The sequence below is a fragment of the Aythya ferina genome, assembly GCF_964211825.1.
Source record: "Aythya ferina genome assembly, chromosome: 24".
Classification (NCBI taxonomy): Eukaryota; Metazoa; Chordata; class Aves; order Anseriformes; family Anatidae; genus Aythya; species Aythya ferina.
In genome coordinates, this window is record NC_140322.1 from 1,363,018 (window position 1) to 1,380,142 (window position 17,125).

A 17,125-nucleotide genomic window follows, 5' to 3' on the forward strand; every position below is an offset into this window, starting at 1 on the left:
TCTCCTTTCAGCTGATGTTACACTGATTTTTGGTCTCCACCATGAACCTTGAGACCACTGTTACTGCTTTTTGATCCCTGCCTGCAGCACCAGCATGCCTCACCCAACCTCAGGAGACAGGCTGAGAGCACAAGGGACAGGGAGCTTCCTGCCTGTGCCTCCCCTGCCTTTCATCCACCCTCAGGTCAGCAGCAGATCCCCCCTCACCTGAGTGATGTTCCACTGAAGCTGCTGAGCTGGCTGCACACCGTAGACAGGCTGGGGAACCGCTGCCATGCCAGCCACGTAGCCAGCCTGCTGCGCAGCCATCATCCCGTTGGGGACACCGATGACAGCCGCCTGCACGTTGCCCACGTACCCGGCAGGGATGGCCATGGGGGTCACCATCCCCGCAGCCCCAGGCTGGGCCATCATGCCCACCGAGGGGGCCATCATGCCTCCCATCATGCTGCTGGAAGGAGCCACTCCTGGGAAGCCCGTGTAAGCTGCTGGGGGGTACGCCATCTGAGCCGGGGCCATGAACATTGCTCCTGAAAAAAGGAGGAATAAAACAAAAGGGGAGGAGTGTTATCGCGCTCACTCTTGGGGCTGAAACGCTGACCTTCAAATCAAAGCCTGCCGCAACGCTCGCTCGGCCGTGACATCCAGGCTACGCAGCTCGTTATGCTCCTCGCCAGCTCTCAAGGACCACCTACACTCCCACATCCCTGCTTGTCAGCTATCAGGACACCCCCACCCACTCTGAATTAGTGTGCTGCTCTATTCTGAGATCTGGTACCTTGCGCGGGCAGCTGAGGTGTTTGAGAGCCGTACAGGGAGAGGATAGAGTCTTTAGAGAGCTGCTTCTTCCCCACTTCATCCCCTTTGCCTCCTGGCTCGGGGAAGAGGTTCAGGTTTTCAGGAACAGAGCCAGCACTTCCAGAGGTTGGCATAGAACCAGTGACCTGAGAAAGAGACAACACAAATACATCAGCTGCCTTCAGCACTGCAGGAAGGTGGAGATCAATGTGGGAAGGTGGAGATCACAGTCTCCTCACTCAAGCATCTCTTTGGCAAACACCGATGCTCCCTGCTTACCTTCCTGGAGTCAGAGTTCGATGCCACCGATGCAAAAAGATCAAGATCCTTCTCTAAGCTGCTCGGCCTGCCATTTGTAAGGGTGCTTGTCACGGGAGCATCTGGGAGAGAGAAAGCTGTGATGGACGGGCACGCAGATGGCCTCAGGCTGAGGGGCAGCCTCCTTGCCAATGAAGCAGTTTGCACATATGCCACTCAACCCAGTGACCTGACCTGTAACCTACTTCAGCCAGCACACTGCCAGCTCTTCACTCTCCCTTCTGGTGAAGGGAAGGAACTGGCTTAGGACCAAGGAAGCACGCTGTGCCATATCTGTCCCATTAACCTCAGAGTAGCCAGGAGCCACATGGTGTCTGGAGACCATTAAGTGCTCCTGTAACACTACAGCCACTGCGCCAGCAAAAAGGAAAAGAGATGTTTCTGCTGCAGTGACCAGAGAGGGAAATAAAGTACTCAGAGTTCACCAAATTCACAAGACCAAAGACAGAACATGGGGGCAATTTAACAAGTGCAATAATGCTGGAGAGGCTCTTACCAAGTCCTAGCAAGTCCATTACTGGTTCAGAAGACTTAGGAGAACTCTTTCTAGACTGCTGTGTCTCTTCTTTCTTTTGAGGCTAGGGAAAGAACACCAGAAGTCTTGTTCAAGTCTTGTTTTTACTCTGATATATCAGAGGCTTTAATGAGAGATTAAACCCCTTAAAAATCCTTTTCCCAGTGGACATAAGTGCTTTGAAAGTGAACAGAAATACAGAGCAAGTATTCTACAGTTGTTTTACTGTCCTGTTATATCGGAACCCATCGACAAATTTAAGCATGCTCTAAACTAGGAAAAATAACAGCTCAAGTTAGAAAGCTAAGCAGGGAGTAGCTGGATTCCAATCTGCTCTGCACTGCAAGGCAGAGCACATCTGCTCAGTATCTGTCTGAGCAGTGGAAAACAAGCTACTACCATTAGTGTGACTCAATGCATCCACTGCTATGACTGAGGCCTGAAAAAATGCTTCCATATGAAGCTGGAATGCCTCCGTCCTGCTCAAGAGAAGTCTTTACAATTTATCGATGGCCATGGCTTCTGGTCTTACCATTTTCACCTTCTCAAAGATGATAGGTTCCAGTTTTCTTTCTGATACTGGCTCATTACTCTTTTTCCATTTGTCATCCTTCTCTTTCTGTAAAGAAAAGCACTGACATGAGGTCAAAGCTCACATCACGCAGTAAGAACGATAGATCTTTGTGTGCTGTTACTAACCCAAAAAGCCTCAATCTTTGCTCATTTCAAGCTCCTAGCAAGCTACCCATCCAACAGCACAGATATACAGCTGAAGACCTACATTAGAAATCAGTCGTGCTCTGACCTTCAGAGGTCCCTTCCAACTTAAATTATTCTCTACAGAACGACTGAATCCGATCAGCCTTGTAGAAATTAGTCACTAATACAGGAAATTTAAGCCTGTCTGTTTTCATACACTCACTGCTTACTCATGAGACAGACCCACACTTAACAAGCACTCAAGCCTTCGTAGAAGTGATTAGGAACTAACCCTAAATGCGTTGATGTCAATACTTCGGTCCATGTATTTCTTCTTTTCATACTTATCACGAATGAAGCCCTCCACAGCTCTGCAAGAAGCTTGTTAAAGACAAATGATTCAAGAGCAGAAGATTTGCATAGCTTTGTTTAACACACGGATACAAGGTACAAGCTGTAACTAAATTAATGACTGCCTAAAGAGCATTTCCAGCAGTAACTTTAAAATAATTTAGCCTTGGATCCAACTACTTTAGCTGCTCAATTTTTGCTCCTTTGGACTATTCAAAGCATGACAGTGCTATAAAAGGTACACTAGATCAGGGCTTAATTCCTACCGTGCTTTTTTCTTTGATGTGTATTTACTTTGAACATCACTCAAGAGCACACGTGTCATCAGCACAAGGCACAGTGGTCAGATAAATGGATCTGATGCATACAGGACCACCTCAACCACCAGCTTACGACTAAAACTAAGAAGAGATGCTCCTTTTAGGTTCACATCTGTAAAGCCCCTTGCACTACCTGGCTAGAAACCCTTATTTAATAGATGTAGTAGAAAATTACAGCTTCATTTTCAGAAGTGTTGGATCTTTCCAGCTGTCTCCACTAAGGATCTTAAATGCTCAAGCCTCCTATTTGCCACAGGCCCTGAAGTGCATCTCACACAACACCTTGGCTAGTAACACTCAGCTTCCAGTTCTCCACCTTCACAGCTCAGAAACAATCCTTCCAGCTCTCTTCCACTTTGTTTTGGAAGCAAGCTGCCTGTGGCTGAAGCAATGTCAGAGGGTGCCTAGCCAGGCACTTTTTCTCACAGCTGATGCCTAGGCACATGAAGTTAAGCCTCCTGTGCAACAAGGGCAGCTACTAAGCAACAAGGTGAACGCTCTCCATGTTTCCCAAGCAGCAAAGGAAGAAAGGATACTGATCTGTTTGAGGTCGCCTGAAGTTCTCCGGCAGGAAGGCTTCATAAAGACGATTTGCTTTTCCATTCCCCATCTCTTGCATGCACTGCAATTCAAAAGAACTCATCCCGATTATCTTTTTGCTTCACTTCCCACCTCTTTGGTCTCTGAGACTCCCCCCAGCTCACAAACCCCCACTACTACAACAATCCCTTCATTTCACCTGCATTACCTGTATCTGTTCTTGTGTCCACTGGTCAAGATTGACGGATTTTACCCTGGATATATGAACTCCTAGGTTCCTGTGGATCCCAGCGCAACGAATACAGATGAACACACCAATATTCCAGGATGCCCATCGTGGCCCTGCAAAGAGATAAAAGTGTTTCATGCCAGCCAGTCAATCCGCGGTTACCTTGAGCAACTGAGAAACTGCACCAAGTGAACTGGGACTGAGGAGTCCAGGCTAGAAGTTTGAATTAGCAGCAGAATGTTTAAAAATCATCTCCCAGTGACTGTAGTTAGAACCAGTATTTTATTACCTCCCTCCTCCATGTTGAAAGCTCTGCACAAATAACTCCAAGGGGAAGAGGGAATAAAATAAGCATTCAAACCACTCAAGACCACAAACCTCAATTTCCCCTTGCTTAAACAGTCACAGCAAAATAGGGCTGCTCCTGCTTTAACAACAGAGAACCTTTCCACTGTGATAGGGTTACCTGAGAGCCAGCTCCACAATATCCACTGCTGCTCTAGGAAAAGCAGCACGAAACTTGTGATTTGCATCAAGTCTTCTGTTGGCCTTGTGCAGGAAGAAGCAGATGAGTGAGGAGAGCAGCACGAAGCCCGGTGCTCTGACCCCCAGGCCAGATCCTGGCCCAGGACCTGGGAACAGTTCACTCCCCAGTTTCTACAGCTCTAATCAGACTCACTTTGCATGCGGCTTTCAGACAGGCAGGAGAGCTCTGAGGTGTGGAAGGGAGATCATGCCAGGGAAGAGAACGACGAGGGAAAGATTAACGAGCTGTTTTACTCACTGCAAACAGTTCTCTGGAGGAAGGCTGAAGCACATCAGGGGGGGATGAGGGGCTCTGCAGCCCAGCACAGGCACTCCCACTGCTCACAGCCCCCAGCCCCTGAAACCCACTGAAGACCAGCTTTGGAAGCAGTCCTCTGCAGTGCGAGACAAGCAGGTTTAAATATGAGATAACCAGGCTGGAGCTGCCATCTGCGTGGTTAAGTCGCAGCTGGGTATTATTGTGGCTGATGGTACCTACAGCAAAGCCACATCCTGAAGAAGAACCACCAGCCTCCAGCCCTGGAGCAGAACAGTTTTAAGCAGAGCAGATACATGAAGAGCTCCCCATTTCCCTCCACCCGTCCAGGAGCATGAGGTGCACTTTTATTGCTACAGGATAAAAAGTGCTGCTCCAAGTCAAGCTTCCTCACTGAGGTACCTGACTAGCACAGCAAATCTACCAAGTACTTCCAGAGGGACTACAGGCATTACTGCAGATGAGTTATGCTGCCTTTCCTTGCCATAGTTAAAATAGCAATCCTCAAAGCAAATGATACAGAAGTGGGAGGAGAAAGAGGGGGAAAGTGTAATTTCAAAGCCCGAGAAAAGCAGCACTGCATTTAACAGCCATCTAGCATATCCAGGAAAGTTAAACTTAACTCCAATTTACTGGGCAAATCAGAGCATCCTGAGGGATTTAACACTAATAAGGCAATCACTGGCTCACGGTTCCTTCCAGGGCAGAGGCATGCAACCTCTAACTTCCCCCAGAAGAATTTCTTGCAGCTACCTTATTTTATTCATTTTTTGAAAAAGCTTTCCCAAGTTTTCTGGCCTGGCCCAACATTTATTTCTGCTTTTTCACTAGAAGTGGTCCTTTGGAAAGGCACTGGTTTAATGCTGCTGATCAAAGTCATTTCCTTGCGTAGGAACAGCTCTTGGTGAACACCTTATAGAAGCACCTTCCTGACTGCACCTTAATGTCTTGCATCTACCCAAGTCTAGAAGTGATTAAATAAAAGGAGAAGCCCATCCTATTAGCATCACCTCAGCATGCCAGTCAAAGAAAAGCATGGAAATAAATGTCTGTAGTTTGCTCAACATTATGCTTGTAACCCACCAAGGTAAAGGCAGGAACTCTGATCCTCCATTTGATTTATCCGGTAGCATTCTCTCCCAGCCAGACCCTGTCTCATCCGAACTGCTCCTGAAAGCTATAATATGAGAGACTGATGGCAGGATTAAGCATGAGATTCAAGGTTAGATTTAAACTCCAGATATATTTAGCTTTTATAGGACTAAAAGGATTAATAGCCAGCTAGATACTGCATCGGGGTTATAGTAATCAGCTCAAGATCGTCACATGGGCTAGTTCAAGCCCCTGCAGCCTCCCACCCTGTGACACAGGATGGGTGACTCAGTGGTGCTGTGACACCCATCCTGCCTTGGTGTCACCCCAGCTGCGATGCAGGACCTGAAACAGCAAGGGCTGAGGGCTGGGATAACAGCTGGCCAGCTCTGCTAGGTGCCAGCTCTGGGAGACACCGGTGTAAAAGCAGCTCCATTACGCTAGCGGACATTAAAACAGAGGATTTCTGAAAGCCTCCCAGCAGCTAGCACTTGGTGGCAAATGCAGATATTACACAACAAAAGGCGGTTCCCTCCACGAGGGCTGTTCCAGCAGTACTTGCAGTGCCAAGAAGTGCCGTGAGGAGGACTTCAGACCGACAAAGCAGAAGAGGTCAGAATTTTGGCAGTGTGGGGCTGTTCCTGTGGCCTGAGCCAGGAGGAAGGCGGTGACCCCACACGCTGAGCGGTCTGCTCACAACATGGGAGCATGCAGCAGGTACTCGGACAGCTCTGAAAAAGCTGCCTGAGGTCTCTCAAAGAGGAACAAGACCCAGCTACACCCCTCTGGAGTGAAAAATAAAAAGCTGCTTTAAGATAAGCAGCTGCAGAAGAGGCAGCAGCAGAAGGTTGACACAGCGAGACCGCACGCAACAGGCGAGGGGAGCTCCTGAATAATCAGTGATGAGCAGAGCAAGCAGTAGCAACGAGGCAAATGAAGTCTGCCCAGCTATCAGAGCCCAGATAGCTCCATGCTGGTTGAAATTACCCCAATTACCCCAAGGGAAGGTTACGGGACTGTTGCTGGAGGCAGGGGTACCCCACACAAGATGGCTGCTGCTGGCCAGGCTGCTGAGGGAGCAATGGGTGAAGCCCCAAGGCCCAGATTAGGGGCACCAGCCCGGCCTCACACATACCTTTACCAGACCTTCAGCTTCACTACTTAGTGCCCCAGACCTTAAAGCCAAAACAATGTTTTTACTGCTTTTTACTGTGTTTTGTCTCAAGGGCGAGGGGGAGGCCGGCCTCAGTGCTGCTGTAAACAAGGCTCCCACTTCCCCCTCGAGGCCACAGCAAAGGAGTCGCTCTAGAAATCGCATGAGGAAGTGCCCAGAGAGATCAGGCAGGGGAGATTTTTGTGCAGTCATTTCCCCACGGTTTCACATGCTATTTTCAAGGTGACTGACTTGCAGAAAGCCCCAGGTGAAGGTATTTACAGAAGCGAGTTCAGTCATATGTTACAGCACTCAACTTCCCGAAACTAAACTGAGCTGAAAACTGCACAGCAGTTACAGCAACTGGGCACTGACAGAGGAGGCAGAACACATTTGTAAAAGCACAAAGGCACAATTTCTCAGAGAAAAACGCCTTTTAGATCAGTAAGCCACGTGAGAAAACCCCACCAGCACTTCTGGAGCCACCAGAGGCCTCATCTCCCCCTGAGGCCTTCGGACGCTCATGAGGGCCCAGGACACCACAGCTTTGTGCCCTCCAGGTTGGAGGAATCACAAAAATGGAGCTTATAGACCAAAGGTTTTAAGGCACAGCTCACAGAAGCGTTTGGCTTATTAAACCAGTAGAAAGAAACATGAAAGAAATCGGTCCTTGCATGAACACACTCACTAGCATCATAAAAATAGTTCCCTTCAGGCTGGCATCCGCACAGCTACCAGATGGCTCTAGAGCTGGAGGCCCGAATGAAAACTCACTTTCCATATGCAAAACTGAAGTTTGCTGCAATGCCAACCGGCATCAGACACGCACGCCTGGTGCTGCACTTGCTCCTTTCAGTATTATACCGAATTTTAACATCCATAGAAAGCAAAGCAAGTTCCTTGGCACTAACTGGAGCTGGGCATCACTTGCTCGGTTCTGATTAATCATCTCATGCCCCTGCGCAGTGCCTCAGATATGCAAAATGCTTCCTGGAGAATGCCATTTGCAGATGAACAAGAGATTAAGGGGAAAGGCAGTTTTCAAGAAGAATTGGATATTAATCAAAGCAGATTCAAGAGCTTGGCTACGCACTCAGATCCAGCACAATATTAAGGCTAGATGAGACCACTTCCATGCATATTCCTGGCCTTGGACTGGTTGCAGAGAGATCCCAGTCAGCTCTGTCATTTAAGAAAGCTGCACTGAATGCCTGACAGGGCATTTCTAAAGGGGGATGCACCCGTATCCAGAACGGACTAGAGAGCTACATGCAAGAAACCCTGCTGCCCAGTCAGTGCCTCCATGCGCTGGTTTCATGGCCTGTTTTATATCCCAGCATGTCAAAATAAACACTGCATACCAGGCAGCCCATACCAGCTTAAGTTAGCACCCACGACTGAATCATTAATGCGGACAAGGGCTGTCTGAATGATCTGCCCTTGGTGAAAAGGCTCGCAATTCCCTTTAAAACCCAAGCCCAGCCTGGCTAGCACACACCACGCTGTAGCCACTTGCTGAAAGTTCACACCCTGGAGTGCTTTTAATCGAGGAATCCCAAGGGGATTCACTCCTCATCCTTTATTCAGACATTACATTTTGGCTCAAGCTACTTGTGCAAGTTTCTTCAGTAATAACCCTCCAGAAGGCATTTAAAAATAAAACAGAAATTGGCTGCAAAGCCACTGCTCCTTTGAGAAGGGGGGGGGAAGGGGGTCAGGGAAAAATAGATGCTTTCACAGGCAGGAAGGAGAGGACACAGCTATTCAAAGCCTAATGAAATATTCTTAGTGCAAACAATCATTTGACTCGCAGGCGATCCAGCAAAAGCCCAGCTGTAACTGGGAAGTGTGCCTGCCAGGCCCATTGATCCCAGCTAACACTACTACATGTGTTGAGGTCCAACCACCCCCTCTGCACACACAGGGAAAGGGGATGTGGGAAATGCTCCTTGGAGAGGTGTAGTCCCAGTGAGATGACATCCACATCCTCTCCTACGAGCCTTCACCAGCACTTGGAAATTTCTCATCGAGTCAAAGTTGATGAGAGCAAAAAAGCCCAACTTTTTGCAGTGCCAAATGAGGAAATAGCCAAGTATCCAAGAGCTTCCTTTGACTTGTGGTTTCCTTATTCTGGAAAGAGATTGCTTAATGACTTACTGAAATTCATTCCATTCATAGAGAAGCTATGACAAAAGCCATGTTACAAAACAGCTTCCTCTCCTCTCGACTGTAGACATCTGTTCTGCAGTCAAGTGTTCAGATTATCTGGGGGAAAACAAGGTAAACCCTGCTGGCAAGTGAAAAGGACAGTTAAACTTAACTTCAAGATCTCTTGATTATGCCAGGTAGCTATTAATGCATGCAAGTTAGCAGTTTTTTTGGTGTTTGTTTTTCCAAATGAAGGACTGCTGCAGTACCTACGAGCCTCAGCCATTCTTTGCATGCAAAAAGAAGAGCCAGAGGCATCTACAGTGGTTGAGAACATTGCTGCAGACAACAGCTTGGAGCTTCGCCTTTAAATTCTTCTTTATGTTATCAGCAGCCATATACTGTTTCCCCAAACCACAGTGTTTACAACAGGCACGTTACTGGCCAACTCAGATCAAGCAGACTGCTGCTGGCTCAGTTCTCTCCAGGGCAGGTTATGAAGCCTCTGCAGTTTACCCGAAATGCCTACTGTCCCAGGGCCTGGTGGCTTTGAAGGCAGTCACACAGAATTTGACCTGTTGTTCCCAGAACACCAGATCTAACAATGAGCAGTGGTAAGACTGCAGAAGAAGCTTTCAACCCAAGTCTTATCGTTGTTACCATCTTGCTCTCTGAAGAGGTGCTGCGACGATACAGATGCAGAGCAAAGCAGAGGAAATTGAAATGGATGCTGCGAACAGCAGGGTGGGTCCTTCCTGCTGTTTTAAGGAAGGGATGTTTATTGCTTCGGTAGATAAACCATGAAAGCAACAATTTCAAGCAGATGCTATACTAAGACTATGCCAGACAACTGGTTAACATTACCAACATTGACAGCAACACCACCTAACAATATATAAAATCAGTCCCACGGAACCCCGTATTTTCTGAGGTTAGCACAGGAGTCCTAACAGAGATGGGCAACAAAGAAGAGGACTTAAGAGTTCCTGAGATTTGATAATAAAAGGCTGGTCACTGGGGTCTGGCCAACGCCACACACAGGTCAGCCTAGGAGTTGCTAGTGCAAAAGCAACAGCTTTATTTCAAGGAGGCTTGAATCACAGTGAAATGCTAAAAAAAAAAAAAAAAAAAGGTTGTAAACAAGCCCTGTCTTTCAGGCATTTCAGCTTTGAATTTTTCTACCATCAAGTCTGCTCATGCAGCTGTAATTTTTTTTTTTTTTTTTAATTTTTGATATTTAGATTTGAATTTAGATTTTTGAGTTTGTAGATCTGGAGTCAAAGCCCTTACTGTAGCTCCTGACACAGCAGTCAGCTTCTGGGCCACTTTTTGCTACAAAACAGACCTGTTCTGGAAATGAACTCCTCTTCACTATCCATCACCAAAAAAGACTTGATATTCATGATGAAAAGGCATAATCTGGCCAGCATGGAAATGTACAGTTTGACAATAGCAGAGGTGAGCAGTTTACCAGGGCACTGAAAGGCCCAACAGCACAGGCAAATCCAGCTCCACAGTCAAAGGAAGCTCTGATTCAATGCAGTCTCTCTCAGAAACTCAAGCTTTTCTGTCCTAGATTCCCTGGGACACATGAAATAATCACTATTCCACACCAACCTGAAGGAGCCAACAGCTATTCTTGCTTCTCTAGCTTGTTTTGATAGCCTGCTTGCATTTTGGAGGATGAGTTACCTTTAAACCAGAGGCATTTTCTGGAGAGGCTGGCACAAGCTCCTGAGTGTTTGCTACCTTATATAATTCATCTGGCAGTTACTATAGGAACAAACTTCCACTGAAGTTGCAGCTATGACTGGAGGATCACATGGCATTTTCGGGCCCTTAATTTACACCCTTTGCTGTAGCAGCCACTCAGCACACTTTGGCTCTCCACAGATGGGTCGATATAGCTGGGAGAGAACAACAACAGCATTAAAATAGACACGGTTTGCCAAGATGCCCTCTACTCGGAGGATTATCTTTGTTATCTATTTCTGTCAGATGGAGAGACTTGCATCTCTGTGACTCAGCTCTGCATCTCTTTTCTGAAAGGATCTCTTCGAGTAACTCTTTATTAATCAGAAGCCAATTCCAGTGTAAGTCCCTCTCGAAAGGAGGATGCTTTTTTGCCAGGTGGGCAGCTTGGATGGGAAGTTCCAGCAACCTACCTCACGCAGGTGAGCACAGGGGTCAGGCTCCCAGTTGGAGCTGGGTTCCCTCGCAGGCAGGGTCCCACACCAGGGCAGCACCGCTCAGACCCCCCAGGACAAAGATCACTGAAGGATAAAGTAAATCTCGTGGGCAAAGCTCATTTCATCTTCTCAGGCCAGTGTTCTGTGGTAGAACACTGCAAAAGCAGCAGCACTTGTTAAGATAACAGCAGAATATTAGGACCACAGCTAAGAATTAAATTGAGCATACACACAAAGATATATGCACCCCTTCGGGCAAGCTTCCATTAAGTGAGCTTCTCCTAACTCAAGATTTTCTAAAGCAAGCTGAGCAGCTTTAGACCTACAGCTGATTTTGAAGCTGACTGCAGGCAAACAGCATGCAGCACTATCCACTGCTCCGTTTTCCCCACAGTGATTTTTCATCACATACTTGTTTTAGACAAGCATTTAGGTTACTCTTCACGTTTCTTTCACTGAGAAGTCACCTGTGATTCAATAGCTTTCCTCTGCCGATGGAGGATTTGAGTCACAGCAGATTTTGTGTTGACTATTAGCAACGTGCTTCATATTAGCACTCATTTGGCTGGATTAAACCACCTGCAATATGACTAACCCCCATTTTACTGGAGGTCACCCTTCCTGAAGCATACCTGCAGTAGCCACAAGCTTCTTATCCTACTCTTCCTGTTTGCCAGCCACTTCCTACCCCATCCAGCACTTAACGACCTCCTCACAGGTAATTGCCAAGTTCCGCCCCTCTTTCAGAAAGAGCTACTTGAGGAATTAGATCAGGGTTCAGGTTGTGTTCAGGAGCAAACAGCTTTCCAGCAAACCACTCAGGTTACAAGAAGGGGTTGATTTTGGCACAGCAGCTCTCACAAGACACAAGGGACAGAGGGGAGAGTCAGACAAACCAGGAGGAGCACAGGGCAACCTTAAGTGATGAACAGCTAGAGCAGTCCTCGCTGGTGCTCCCTGGAGGAATTGGTTCTGGTTCCAATGAAACTGGATCCAAGGAGCCTGTTGGATAGACAGGACTGGGAGAGCAGAGGGGAACAGTTTGGGAGAAGGAGAAAATCAAACAGAATTAGCTGCATGTTGCACAGAGCTATAAAGTCAGAAACACAGAGAAGACTCCAGTTAATTCAAGTATTACTCAACACAGGACTGTTTCCACTTACTGGAAGACATCTGAGGTCAGGACCAATTTTCCTGATTACACCACATCCCTCCTGCACCTGCGTCACAGCCCCAGCCTCCGGGCTCACTCTGGTGTTGGGTAGCCTGGCTTCTGACAGACCGTCAGTGCCTGGCAGCCCTGACATCCTACATACATGGAACCACCACTGCTCTCAGAAGTGTCCCTGCCACAAAGAAATGCACCAAGAGAAAGGATCCCACTCACCAACAGCTCGTTTCTCTTTTAAGGATTGCACTCCAGCAATGCACACAGCAGCCAAGACCTTCAAATAAAGAGGATTATGATGATTCAGTCCCTCCAGCCTTCCACCTTAGCCACACTGGGTAGTCCTGAGGTAGTTACAGCTGTGCCATCACAGGTGGTGCCAGGACTCCACGCAGAAACACTGCTTTGATAATCACAGTTAGTATCCTGATAGCATCATGTGAATACCTTTGATAGCACTTGCAAGGATAAATGTTTTGTTTGTGCCCAGCATTGCCAGACGATGTCCTAAAGGCTGCCACCGAGATCAAGCCTGGTTTGTCCAAGCACTGGAAGTCCCTTCTCATGTACACTGAAGCTTTCACACAAGCTCAGCTGCCAGAAAGCACTCTAGCCAGGCCTTTTTTTCAGCACAGGTCACACTCACCTGTCCATTCTCTGATCAGCCTGCCCACTTTACCCACAGATAACACTGACAGAAGCCCCACAATGGAAAGAGGAAGCAGCAGGGCAGAGATCTCACCCACTTCCTCCAAAACAAGAGCCTCAAAGCACTGCACACTGTTGTTGTTGCAGAAGCAACCCACCCTGAGCTTGTTTTCCCAGTTTCCCTGTCCCTTTTTTTTTTTGGCCTCCAACAACTTAGCCCTGGCCATGGGCAGCTGTGTGAAGCCCCGAGGGAAGCCGCTGTGCTCACACTTCTCCTTTCACTCTTACTGTGTGGCTCCTACAGCACAGCTGTGCAGAAGCAAAGCCTTGGAAGGAGTCCTGTGTGCTGAGGAAGCCACTCAAATCCCAAACACACGAGGGGAGAAGGGCTCGGACTGATGCTGAGGCCGCTGTGGAGGTACGAGATCAGGTGGGTACACGCAGCTCCTGCAGCTGACACCTGCATGTACCGAAACCTCATTTAGTTCTGCAGATAGAAGAAATACAGCACGGAAACCCAGCAAGCAGTTAGGTCATTGGGAACAGGCATAATGGAAGTGTGGGTGGCATCTGAACAGTCTCTGCTTATGTGTCATGCTAGCTTGGAAAGGCGCAGCTCAAGCAGCAAAACACCACGGATCCGGTAAGCTGGGCACAAAAAAAAGAGTCAAAAGTCAGTGTTTTATTGTAGCACTGCCTTCAGAGGGGCTGGGGGAGCCACCAGGCTCTTCCTCTGCCCTCAGCTTTGTTGAGACTTGCCCCGAGATCCTGATGACCTTGAACACGAGCTGTCTGGAGGAGCAGGCAAGGAGTGCCACCTGCCTCCAGCCACCCCCCAGCACCGCTAACGAAGCGACCCAGATCCAGCGGTGACCTTGGCGGACGCCTGCTCCCAACACGGGGCCGCAGCACCAACATCTGCAGCTCAGCAAGGACACAAAGCCCGCTCGAAGCGCGCTGCAACGCCTCGCACGTGAAAAAAAGTTCAACTTCTGCAGGGAAGATGATGATTTTGGGCCTCAGGATCTCCAAAAATGCACATCCCGCTCAGAGCTCACCCAAAGCCATAAAGCAGCCGGCTGCACAGAAGCACTGCCACGCTTCCAGGTAGCACTGGAAACGTTGAGGAAAACCATCTGGAGGCAGCAAGTGCCACGTGGTCTCCTCAGTGCAGACCTGCACGGAGTTGTAGTTATTAAGCCGTAGATCAAACGAGATGTGCTCCTCACTCTGCACAAGCACACTGTGCTCGTTCCCATGCCGAAAGGAGCTCTGCAGTTCCTTGCAGCAGCAGCGAGCATGAAATTCAGGCCTGCCTTGCCACTGCAAGCCACAACAGAAGCACAAAACATGTTGCTTGGCTGGCACCTGGCTGGAGAGCTCGCTGAGCCTACCCTGCTGTGGCCAGGAGCTCTCCAGACTGAGATCTCACATCTCCACGAGCCTCATTAGGATCGTGGATCATTATTTCACCAGGCAGGCCTGAGCACAACAGCAGCCCACTCCTCCAGACAGGTCTCAGGTGTTTCCCCAGGCACAAGCAGCTTAAGGCTTCGGGGGTGAGGCTTAACCGTGCGCTGTGACTTAAGAATTAGTGCCAGGGAGGCTGCATCTCCAGGACACGCCGTCAACAGGAGCAGCTACAGAACAGCAACGCGACGAGTAACCAGGAACCGTGATGAGAACGCTGCCCTGCCTTGAGATAAGACAGCTATTTGTGCCCTTGGTGCTGGCATTAGGAGCCAGGAGATAAGAAACTCGCAGGCTTTTACACTCAGCTCCCTGCCTGCGGGGTCGGGCAGAGCCAGGTGGAGGTGTGAGGGGCTGCCAGACCGAGCTGCTGCTACGAGGGCAGCGCTTTCTGGGCTTCTGAGAGCCCCTTATAGGAGCAGCCTATATTTTTATTTGTTATTTTTTAATATATTTTATATTTATATGCAGAGCAGCCCCATTTTCAGGCAGTTCAGGGGGAGCTGGCAGCTCTCAGAGGTCACGCTGCAGCCCCCGGGCACTGCTGGACACCGAGACCCAGCTCCTAGAGCTCATTTATTGGGGCTGTTGGGACATAATCCCCAACTCCCAATCTCCAAACCACGAGAAAAAACTCATTAAAACAGGATTTTAAATAAAAAACAGCCCTACCCTTAGCCCTTTTACTATGGGAAACGCTCTGCTGTCCCAGCAGGGAGCCACAGGAAGGCTCCAGCATCACAGGGGGATGAGTGGGGGCTGTGCCACCCCCCTGCCTCCTGGGGCACCAACACCCCCGGCTGCCCCCAGCACCGGGGGGAGGAACCTCGACCAGGCGACCCCCCTGTGACCTCCCCAGGGCCACCCCCAGCCCCCTCAACCCCCCCACATCCACCACCACCCCGTGCCCACATTCTGGGCTTCCTCCCCCCTCGATACCGGAGACCACCGAGCTCCCATCCCAGGACCTCAGGCAGCGCTCTACAACCAAATTTGTGCTTTTTTTCCTTTTTTTTTTACTTTAACTTTTTATTACCTTTACCTAACCCCCCCCAATACACCCCCCATTCACCCCCCCACATCCACCACCACCCCGTGCCCACCCTCCGGGCCTCCTCCCCCTGATACCAGAGACCACCGAGCTCCCATGCCAGGGCCTCAGGCTGCGCTCTACAACCAAATTCGTGCTTTTTAACCTTTTTTTCACTTTAGTTTTTTATTACCTTTACCTAAACCCCCCCAATACACCCCCTATTCACCCCCCCACCGGGTCACCACCCCCCCAAACCCCCCCAAAACCCCCCTCAACCCCCCTCTAAGCCCCCCCAACCCCCCCCAAACCCCCTTCAACCCCCCAAATCCCCCCCCCAAATCCCCCCCCGCCCCTCCCCCTCCCCGTTACCGCTCCCGTTACCGTTCCCAGCCCCCCCCCTCCACGCCGGTTACCTTTGGCCTGGCAGTCGGCGCAGAACTTGTTGGCCTCGTCCAGCAGCAGCCCGGCCAGCACGGCCTGGTAGCGCTCCACGTCCCGCACCGATTTCCCCGTCATGGCGCGGCCGCCGCCGCCGCTGCCCGCCCGCGGGTCACGGCGCCGCCGCCGCCGGAGCCCCCGCCGCTTCCTGCTTCCGGTCAGCCGGTAGCGGGCGGGGCGTAAGGAGGGAGGAGCCAATGAGGGGGCAGCGCGCGCTTTAACGCCTCCTGAGTCCCCGCCCCCTAGGCCCGTGCCCGGCGCTGATTGGTTGAGGGGAGGCACGGCCCCACGGGAGCCAATGGGAGGGAGGAGGGGAAGCGGGGAGGAGGGGAGGGGGGAGGCATGAATGGGGAGGGTCACGTGACGGGGTGGGAAGGGGAGGGGGAGTGAATGGGGGCGGGGGGAGGGGGTGCGGGGGTTGTGGGGGGGGGCGTGGGGGGTGGGGGGGTCTTGGGGGGGGTTGAGGGGGTGTGGGGGGGGTGGGGGAGGTTTGGGGGGCCGGGAGGGGCTTGGGGGGGGCCAGGGAGGGGTTTGGCTGGGGGTGGGGGGGTGCAGGGGAGGTGGGGGGGGTTGGTTTGGGGGGAGCTGGGGGGCTTGGGGGGGCTGGGGGGGTTGGATGGGGGGGCTGGGGGCCTGGGGAGGATTTGGGGGGGGTTGGCTGGGGGATCAGGGGGGCTTGGGGGGGGCGTGGGGTATGGGGGGGGTTGGCTGGGGGGGGGCTGGGGGCCTGGGGGGGGGCTGGGGGGGCTTGGAGGGGTGCAGGGGTGGTGGTGGGGGGGCTGTTTGGCTGGGGGATCGGGGGGGTCTTGGGGGTTCAAAGGGACTCGGGGGGGGTTGGCTGGGGGGGATCGGGGGGGCTGGGGGCGCAGGGGGTGCCGGAATGGTGCCGTGCAGTAATTTGGGGGGGGGGTCTTGGGGTGGCGCAGGGCTTCCAGGGTGCCCTTCGGGGGGGGGGGGGGGCCGAGCACCCCGCTGGTGAATCAGGAGGAGGGGGAGGAGGAGGAGGAGGAGGGGAGGAAGGCGATCTGGCAGAGATGAATCATCCCCGAGCCTCCTGGGGATGGCAAAGCCGGGGGGGGGGTGGCTGGCAGGGGGATGGGACCCCCCCCCCATGTACCCAAGGGGTTCCCTCCCAGTCCCCTCCCAGCACCATACTGGGGGCTTACTGGGGACCGGTGATGCACGGGGGGGGGGCTCACATGGCAAAAGGGGGGG

General features: G+C 50.9%; 1 protein-coding gene and 1 long non-coding RNA gene across 2 annotated transcripts in view; both read right to left on the minus strand.

Annotated features, from left to right (window-relative positions):
- Positions 1–16,052, minus strand: part of SMAP2 (small ArfGAP2) — a 17,886-nt gene extending 1,834 nt beyond the window's left edge. Inside the window, exons 1-9 of the mRNA XM_084497121.1 lie at positions 15,886–16,052; positions 3,749–3,882; positions 3,537–3,622; positions 2,622–2,700; positions 2,163–2,249; positions 1,613–1,694; positions 1,078–1,178; positions 779–944; positions 208–530 (exon numbers count right to left, since the gene is read on the minus strand). Coding sequence (XP_084353247.1) covers positions 208–530; positions 779–944; positions 1,078–1,178; positions 1,613–1,694; positions 2,163–2,249; positions 2,622–2,700; positions 3,537–3,622; positions 3,749–3,882; positions 15,886–15,988 — 1,161 coding nt within the window. The 5' untranslated portion in view covers positions 15,989–16,052. The remainder of the gene's footprint in view (positions 1–207; positions 531–778; positions 945–1,077; positions 1,179–1,612; positions 1,695–2,162; positions 2,250–2,621; positions 2,701–3,536; positions 3,623–3,748; positions 3,883–15,885) is intronic.
- LOC311423300 lies at positions 7,024–12,534 on the minus strand. Its single transcript, XR_014685622.1, has 2 exons — positions 11,130–12,534; positions 7,024–10,871 (listed from the first exon to the last, which is right to left on the minus strand). It is a non-coding gene; the product is annotated as an uncharacterized lncRNA (long non-coding RNA).
- Positions 16,053–17,125: the final 1,073 nt, after the last annotated feature.